Source organism: Gobio gobio (genome assembly GCF_949357685.1).
Source record: "Gobio gobio genome assembly, chromosome: 21".
Taxonomy (NCBI): domain Eukaryota; kingdom Metazoa; phylum Chordata; class Actinopteri; order Cypriniformes; family Gobionidae; genus Gobio; species Gobio gobio.
In genome coordinates, this window is record NC_137117.1 from 20,720,811 (window position 1) to 20,730,308 (window position 9,498).

At 37.9% G+C, this 9,498-nt stretch overlaps 1 protein-coding gene across 2 annotated transcripts in view; it reads left to right on the forward strand.

Moving 5' to 3' along the window:
- pik3cd (phosphatidylinositol-4,5-bisphosphate 3-kinase, catalytic subunit delta) overlaps window positions 1-9,055 on the forward strand; it is a 36,516-nt gene extending 27,461 nt beyond the window's left edge. Inside the window, exons 19-23 of one of the 2 annotated variants that reach the window (XM_079803157.1) lie at window positions 1,793-1,960; window positions 4,460-4,583; window positions 4,768-4,913; window positions 5,287-5,419; window positions 7,389-9,055. In XM_079803157.1, coding sequence (XP_079659283.1) covers window positions 1,793-1,960; window positions 4,460-4,583; window positions 4,768-4,913; window positions 5,287-5,419; window positions 7,389-7,523 — 706 coding nt within the window. In that variant the 3' untranslated portion in view covers window positions 7,524-9,055. The remainder of the gene's footprint in view (window positions 1-1,792; window positions 1,961-4,459; window positions 4,584-4,767; window positions 4,914-5,286; window positions 5,420-7,388) is intronic. The other variant, XM_079803158.1, reaches the window with a different exon arrangement.
- Window positions 9,056-9,498: the final 443 nt, after the last annotated feature.

The following is a 9,498-nucleotide window of genomic DNA, read 5'->3' on the forward strand; positions in this document are numbered from 1 at the left end:
AACGTAAACCGAAAATGTATGTCACTCGCCCCTCCCATCCGTGCGTCACTCGCTTAGGTTTCACTCACGACCGAGCTGTTAAGGCCCGGGTATACTTCGGCCGTCCGCGTTCGTGCACCGCCCGCATGACGTAATTTTCGTCACTCGGAGGGCTCGCGGCCGGCCGCACACCCCCCGTCCGCGCGCAGCCCAAATTTTCAGACCGCGCGGACGGTCCGCGTGCAACAGCGCATGCGCCAGCAGTACAGAAGAGTCCACTAGGTGGCAATACGCACAGTATTGAGCACAGTGTTCAGCCGTCGAAGAAGAGTGTGCAAAGACCGGTTTAAAAACAACACACTTGAAAAAAAGAGAAAATTTTTGATTCTTCAGTGTTTCTTCCAAACTATGTTGCAATGGTGGATGCACTACAGTTCTTCTCCGATCATGCCCAGCGAATGTCCCGTTGATGACAGGACTCAGTGCTGCCCTCCGATGTCTGGTAGAGCATAGACACTTTTTTTACCGCGCATGTGTCGAACGTGATCATCCGCGCGCATCCGTTGTGTACTGTAGTATACTTTGAAAGACGCGCGGACAGGGCTGCGCGCGTGACGCGTCCGGGCGCGGTAAGTGAAGTATACCCGGGCCTTTATCACGCGTCTGCACATCAAAGATTAGGCATGTCAGCGGTATGGAAGTATTTTAAAGTTACAGATGAAGACACCAATAGTGTTAATTTCGTCAGACGAGACGAGACTAAATATGTTCGTCAACAACCTTTTTTTCCATGACGAAGACGAGGCGATGACGAGACTGCACCAATGTCCAAAAACGCAGACTAAATTAACATGCATTATTGTTGACAAAAAAAGACAAGACTAAAATGTTTTGCATAAAATAAAAACTAAGATAAAATCTCTCTTTATTTTCGTCTACAATCATCTCTACTTTTTCATCATGAGATAGAATATTCAGCTGTTCAAAATAATCCGAAAGAGTTCGCGCTGTTGCTCAAGTACAGGTCTCAGACTCCTGTTGCTGGCAGCCTGTCATCTCCCAGCGGCGCGTGCGGTCACGTGGTTCATGGAGCTCTCAATACTTCCAGGGCTGTGTCAATACATTTGGCACAAGACGTGCTAAGGCTAAATTAAAAATAGGTGACAAAATTAACACTAAAAGATGCAATATATGATGTTTTGCCCAGCAATTTAAAATGTAAGTAAAAAAGTGTATACATGCAGCAGCAGAATAGAGGCCCACTGCCATTCTGTGATTTTGTGTGCAGTTATTCAGATAATTGTGGATCTTTTTTTGAACAACAATTATATTTGATGGAACATAAAACTTGAAGAATAATATTATTCGGTATTATTATTATTTATATTTATTGTTAAAAATTTAATTTAAATTTTTTTAAAAGAAGCTATTTTCGACTTCAGTTTCGGTTTTCGGCCAAGTGCATCCTAAATTTTCGGTTTCGGTTTCGGCCCAGAATTTTCATTTCGGTGCATCACTAATATATATATATATATAGTGTATATATATATAGTGTGTATATATATATATATATATATATATATATAGTGTGTGTGTATATATATATATATATATATATATATATATATATATATATATATATATATATATATATATATATATATATATATATATATATATATATATATATATATATATATATATATATATATATATATATATATATATATATATATATATATATATATTTAAAATATGTATACATGTATATAATTTTTTTTAATACTTTCCGTGTTCATTTGTTGGGTCTCAGAATGCTGCCTTACGGATGCCTGTCAACTGGGAATAAAACGGGTCTCATCGAGGTGGTGAAAAACTCGGACACTATTGCAAACATCCAGAGAAACAATAGCAACAGTGCAGCCACTGCTGCCTTCAACAAGGACGCTCTTCTCAACTGGCTCAAATCCAAGAACCCAGGGTGAGTAGCAAACCCTCTAACCTTACACTGCGCCACAGCCAGTGTGGTGTGATCGCTGCAACTATGTGTAATGTAGTGACCAATTTAGCATAATTTGTGGAGTTTGCATAAGCCATGAATGCCATTTTCTTCTGTCAAACCTCAATTGAGAAGGTCAAACCTCTCTTTGCTCATTTGACCTTTTGGTTTATGTGAAACTATAGTCTAACATCAAGTGCAGTTTGGTTGCAGAAGGTGCAGCATTGGAGTAAATTTACCCTGCAATCTGCTGCGTTTACAATTTGATTTTGTTTTCCACCGGAGTGGCTTGATGTGCATATGGTTTTGTAATAATAACAGCTAAGGATACACGTTGAGCACTAAGATGAAACCACAAAGCATGTAGCATTGTGTAACACAGTCTCCTTTTGCAAGTCATAGATCTTGTAAGAATGGGGGGGGGGCCTTTTCTGGAAGGCTCTAGTGTAGAGAAGTCTGAGTATTGGGACTTTTTGGGGTCAAACTAACCTTCGGCATCAGCACTTATTTATGTAGGTTACTTGCGGACATGACTGACCTTTGCATAAATTCTGTGATGTTTTAGCATTTAGGAAACTAACAAAGCAAAGTGTATGTGGCTAACCAAAAAAGAGAGGAAAAAAGAGCGACTCACTATAATGCATGCATGATTTTTTTCACGAATCCTGTTTATACATGACCTCTTGAACTTCTGAAACTAGAGAGTGCAGTTGACTATAGACATTAATGGCTTGTCTGAAACATATATATGCCCCCTGTGGACATATCCAGTTCTGTTCACTGGTTGTCCACTTACTGTAAATGTTATGCTATATCAGAAGGAATAATTTACATCGGAGTATGGGACATTTTTGTCATAATTAATAAAATGCATTATTTTATGAGATATTTAGTGTATCTGTGTCTAGGGTACAAATGTAACCCTAGAAACCCTGTAAATGTTATTGCATGATTTTCATGCACATTCATGACTACAGTAACAGCGCAGGTCATTGTGTTACTTGCAGCATAGTGCACAAGATTAGAGTTTGCAATGGCTTGACATGAGGAATTTTATTTATTTGCCAATTTTTCAGCGAATGTTAATTTCAGACATTGTCTGTCATCAAAGGCCATTGAATGACTTTTGACTGATATGAGAAGGTCCAATTGAAAGTATTTCTAGTATGGCTTCTTATGGAATCTGAGTTGATGTGGAAAGAGTGCTCAACAGGAAGACACATTACATATTCACCCGGCATATTAATGTTGAATGTCTTGGTTGAGTCATAAAGTGACTGAAAATGATCTGACAGAAACAAGGCTGAAAATGTTTAACACTGTGCTAAAGTCTTCTGTGACTCAGCATATATATGTGCAGGTTATAAATGCAGGGTATATATATAAATATATTTGTGTGTACTGTGTATAATTATTATGTATATATAATTAAACAGACATTAATGTATATATTTAAAAAAATATATGTGTGTACACACACATGTATTATATAAACACAAACTTTTATTTTGGATGCGATTAATTGCGATTAATTGATTGCCTAACACTAATATATATATATATATATATATATTGTGTGAGAGAAGATGGACAGACGTCTATCTTGATTTATGTGTGTGTGTGTATATATATTAGTGTGTGTGTGTGTGTGTGTCTTTATTGCACTCTAATTTTAAGAGGTCATGTATAAACAGCATATAGGGACAATTATGCATGCATCATAGTGCGTTGCTTGCTATGATGTTGAAGTTTTATTATGTATGTGTGTTTACATTTGTATGTTGTTTATATATCCAACAGAATAAGAGAGAGAGTGAGTGAGTGAGTGAGTGAGTGAGTGAGTGAGTGAGTGAGTGAGTGAGTGAGTGAGTGAGTGAGTGAGTGAGTGAGTGAGTGAGTGAGTGAGTGAGTGAGTGAGTGAGTGAGTGAGTGAGTGAGTGTGTGTGTGTGAGTGTGTGTGTGTGAGTGTGTGTGAGTGTGAGTGAGTGAGTGAGTGAGTGAGTGAGTGAGTGAGTGAGTGAGTGAGTGAGTGAGTGAGTGAGTGAGTGAGTGAGTGAGTGAGTGAGTGAGTGAGTGAGTGAGTGAGTGAGTGAGTGAGTGAGTGAGTGAGTGAGTGAGTGAGTGAGTGAGTGAGTGAGTGAGTGAGTGAGTGAGTGAGTGTGTGTGTGTGTGTGTGTGTGTGTGCGCGTGTGCGCGTGTGCGCGTGTGTGTGTGTGTAGAGTATATTCCCTACGTTGTGTCCCTTTTTTTGGTCCCTGTGAGGAAAACGGTTTGTAAATCATCATAAATTATCGGGGGGTTTTTTATGTAAAATGCAGAAAGTTTTCTGTGATGGTAGGGTTATGGGATAGAATTATAGTTTGTACAGTATTAAAAAAAACGTGTCTGTGGAAATTGTTTGTTAATTGGTTAACATACAGGAAGGTAGCAGGAACGAGAATGGGTTATGAATTAAAATATTATTCTTTCTTTATTTTTCAGGGATAAACTGGATCAAGCCATTGAGGAATTCACCCTCTCCTGTGCAGGCTACTGTGTAGCCACATATGTTCTGGGAATAGGGGACCGTCACAGTGACAATATCATGATCAGGGAAACGGGTCAGGTAAGAATGAACGCATTGCCCCACGAGCACTGTGTAATCATAAATTATATCACAAGATGGCACCAGCCATCCATATGTGCCGTAATATGGTTTGCACTTTTCATTCTATTTCACATATGCAAGGTCTTTTAATCATAAATAATTTTGCAAGTTATGAATGATATTTTCTCTGTATTGTTTACAGTTATTCCACATAGATTTTGGCCACTTTTTGGGGAACTTCAAGAGCAAATTCGGGATCAACAGGGAACGTGTGCCTTTCATTCTGACATACGACTTTGTCCATGTAATTCAGGAGGGACGGACCAACAACAGCGAGAAATTTGAACGGTCAGTGCACGTTTTATAAAAAGACAACTCAAAATAATTAGTGTCTTAATTCTCAAAATGTTTGCAAAAGCTAGTTTGTATTTTATGGGTTTCATTTAGAGTTTTTTCATTCTAGTCTTTTTCTATAATATAGTATACTATTTATGAAATGTTCAAAACGTGTAAAACCATCACACAAAAAAAGCTTTGAGACGGCTTCCTTCTTTTCTTTTTTTATGCCTGTCATGGAAGGAAAACGTTGGCTGCTTATAACCTTGAGGCAGACTACATATATATGTAACCTAATAATACATAGAAAGGTTTGTTGGAAAAGGGAACATGTAAAACTCATAACTGAAAAAGGAAAGAGTTCATGTGTGTTTCTCTTTGCCAGGTTTCGTGAGTGCTGCGAACAAGCCTACAAGATTCTTTGCCGGAATGGGACTCTTTTTGTGAATCTTTTTGCCTTGATGAAAGCTGCAGGACTCCCTGAACTCAGTTCTTCCAAAGACATCCAGTATCTAAAGGTAAGAATGACCTCACAACAGGTACTCACAACTGATATTTGCAGTTTCTCTAGTGCTTTACAAGTATGAAATATCAAATTTAAAGGGAGGACAACTAGGGGACACTTTTATATATCAGATTTGTTATTAGAATAACACTGAAACAAATTTGCTACCTGCAATAATTCATTAAAGATATATTACCCAGTGATATATTAAAGGTGTTGTAAGCGATTTAATAGAAACACTGTTGATATTTGAAATCGACACCCAAACAAACAGACCTTCATTGCTTTAATAGTCTCAGCCTCAGACATTTTAGGAGTTTTAAAGTCGTCATCTGATTGGTTGAATTCTACAGGATGTGTTCTTTAACGGTCCGCCCTGGAAACAAATGTCATGACGGCAAAAATCCTTATGGAAGAAGAACGCCGTCGGAACTGTGAGAAACGCTGGATTTTCAAAAGCATGCGGAACAAAACGAACTGTGATTGGTTGCGTCATGTGTCAGTCAAACGTCCTGTTGGGCAGTCCTTGACCAAAATGAAAGCTCTGCCGTCATTCTGAAGGTCTGACTACGTGAGACTATTGCTTTGATAACAAATACTAAAGAGGTAATTAACAAAACGGCAGAAAAGAGACGAGCACTGATACTAAAGCGTATTCTGCTTATAAAGCTCGCAAAGCTAGATTTAAAATAAGACAACGTAAGTTATTATCAGCTATTACAGACAGTGACCGTGAGATGGCTGAGACGAACGCTCGCCATCGGACAGAAAGAGCAAGACTGATATTTACTGAACGCAGAACGAACCTCATGAAATACTTTAAAAAATGCCGGTTGAAATAAAATGCTGCGTGAACTCAACCAATCAGCATGTTCAGCGCCTAAGTCCCACCCCCAAAAGTTCCTGAACTTTGAAAAAGTACTACCTGGCGAGCAGGGACTTTCGGTGGGGGAAATATTTACCCGGAACATCATTTAGACCACCCCAAGTACCACCCAAAAGTTCCTAGTTCCTGGGGAAAGTCCCTGCGGTGGAAACGCGGCTAAACACATTATTGCGTTACAGCTGGTGCATCATCGCTCCTCCCCATCGTGAGCGTATACTATTGATGGGCTACAACTTTTTTTGATGGGCTTTTTTTTTGAGTGAAAAAAGTTTACTCAAGTCTATTTACCTAAAAACAACTGAGGTGCATGAGACCTAAGATCAATCAGTTCCAATAAAAAGTGCAAAACCTGTCCTAATTGAAAGAAAACTAATTGATAAAAAAAGATTGAATCCTATATTTGGCAATAACATAGCACACGGAGAGATTATAAGCAATTTTCTGAACGGTGGTCATTTTTGACCGGGAACACCACAAGTGTAAGGGGGGAGTTGTTATACCCTGTGTGAGCAGACTAGTTCTTGTGTAGCCAGACCTTTAGACTAAGGTCTGGACACTATTGCAGCTTTCATTGGCCAAGGTCTACCCAAGAAGACGTCTGATCAATCACTGTTCGTTTTGCTCTGCATCATGTTTAGGGCCGTGAAAATGTAAAGTTGATGTCCCTACGATAACAGAACGGCGTGCATTTGAATAAATTAATCATTTAAGAATTTTGTGCAAGTTTACTGCAACAATGCCGTTTTCGTCACAATCTTCTTCCATGAGGGGGTTTGGCCTCACAACGGCTTTGTTTCTAGGCGGACCATTAAAGAACGCGACACGCATGTCCCCTGTAAACTGTGTAGAATTCAACCAATCAGATTAAGACTTAGAAACTCCTGAAGTGTGTTAATTTTTTGTTCCTTATGCATCAGACGTTCAGTCAAAGGTCAGAGGGAGTCACATCTAAAGCTGAGACTATTATGTTTTAGTCCAGTGCGAGAACATTTTAGGGGAAAAAATGTCCGGAACTCAATGTGAGGGTTAGGGGACAAATTAATATAACTTGACAATGTCTTGACATTCCACCTTCATAGTGACTTTGTCCTTACAGGACTCTTTGGCACTGGGGAAATCTGAGGAGGAAGCGCTGAAGAACTTTAAAGTGAAATTTAATGAAGCTCTAAGAGAGAGCTGGAAGACCAAGGTGAACTGGATGATGCACACTTTTGCCAAAGATAACAGATAAATGGAGCTTGATCACAAACTGCTACGGGAGATCCACCGAAACGCTCTTGATGCTGAGTTTTGATTTAAACCGATGAAGCTTTGAACAGGATATATGTTGCACTGCTGTCTGGCATTTATTGCATTATACTACCATGCAAAAGCAAAATGCAGTAGTTAAACTGAGTTTTGACCCAAATTCTGTGTTTTGCCTTTGCAGGGCAGTACATAAATCAACAGCTGTTTAGCGAATGTTTACATCTGTGACGTAATAGTAAATTATGCTATGCGTTTGTTTTAGCGAGACCAATGAGAGTCATTTCAGAGACACAATGCACTGGGAATTGAAGCTACTAATTTAACAAACTATTGGCGTGCCACTAATTTACCTTACATCTCTGGTTTGTTTCTGTCGCACTTGTGTACGCGCACAAAGAGCAAGCGAAATTAATGTATTTATAAGTTCTAACTGTACAGCATAAAATAAGTGACTTGTTCAGAAGAAGAAAGCACTTTGAGTGTTTTCATATCGTTTACATTTTCGTTTCAGGAATTTAGTTTCTCCGTTTACATGAACGTGTTTGGTTGTACATATTCTTTTGTGTATCATACGTATATTTACATTCCTTTAAACAGTATTTTTTAATTTGAATTATTTGTAAAATAGGAAAATTGTTCATGAGGAAAGCCTTTGTATAGTGGTGTACATGAGAAGACATTTTGTATGTCAGTGTCGAAATGAGCCTTAAATATTTTGTATTTGTGGGGTATTCTGTGCCTTTGGGATGAGACACAAGCCATCTTAAAGACGTGTCCAAAGAGTGTGCTTTTTGTTCAGTGAAATGTATGCCTTGTACTACTGTACTATAAATCAGGGCCAAAGTGGAATATTGTTGCTCTGTCGAAAATTGCGCCCGTTTATTGTGTGCCTATTTTGAATATAGAGTCAGTCAAGCCTGTGTTTTCTCTTGCGGTTCAACCGTAACCAGTTCCAGAATGTATCGCCACAGTATTCCTGAATCTACTGCTACCTGATTTTTTCTCATCACATGCATAAATGTTGTTTATTTTCAATCTTTAAGCGTCCTCTAGAATGTGAATTTTTGAAGAAGAGATAGAGTCAAATTCATCTAATCTTTATATATATATATATATATATATATATATATATATATATATATATATATATATATATAAAGTCCTATAAACACCCACTGCATACAAATTTTAATAATAGAAGGAAGAAAAAGAACTTTCACATAGAATGAATCCATGAATTATTAATTTTAGCATTTGTCAAGGTGTTGATAACCATCTATTTGACTACTAACTGAGTACCTCTCACGCTATGGTCTTGTCCAAATCACCAGTTTGTTTTTGATCATCTTTAGCCACTTCACAGTGTGAAAATCCGGGATCTTAAATTTCTTGGTTTGCTAATGTATTATTTCAGTTTTTCAACATGACTGCTTTGTTACACATTTTTACCAGGATGATTTGAGTTAAGAAAATGTGTGCTACTCATTCTCATTTTTGCCATAAATTATTGATTCTGAAACCGATTTGTGGGGTGTTTAATTGAATATTAAATGAACATATAAATTGATATTTATATGAACAGAAGCAGTGAAAATAATCCAGACTTTGGCTTGTCTGTGTATTTGCCATCTGTGGCTTGAAAATAAGACAATTTACCCGAATTCACCCTTCTGAATTTCCAGAATTCATGTTAGTTTGGGACAGGAAGTTAAACTTGTCTGATCAGCATTTTAATGTTATTAATGTGTATGGGAAATATACAGAAATATGAAACGGAGATGAAAGGGGAACTTGAAATTCATGAGTCCTCAATCTTTATTGTGTAATGAATGAGGCTTTCCCAGTGTGAAGAGTACAGTACATAAGACTGCTGGGAATCTCTTAGTAACATGATCTGAGACTAAAGGCAGCAGAATATAGTGCTGATAACTAAAAACAATGAATTCAGTTTAGTTAAT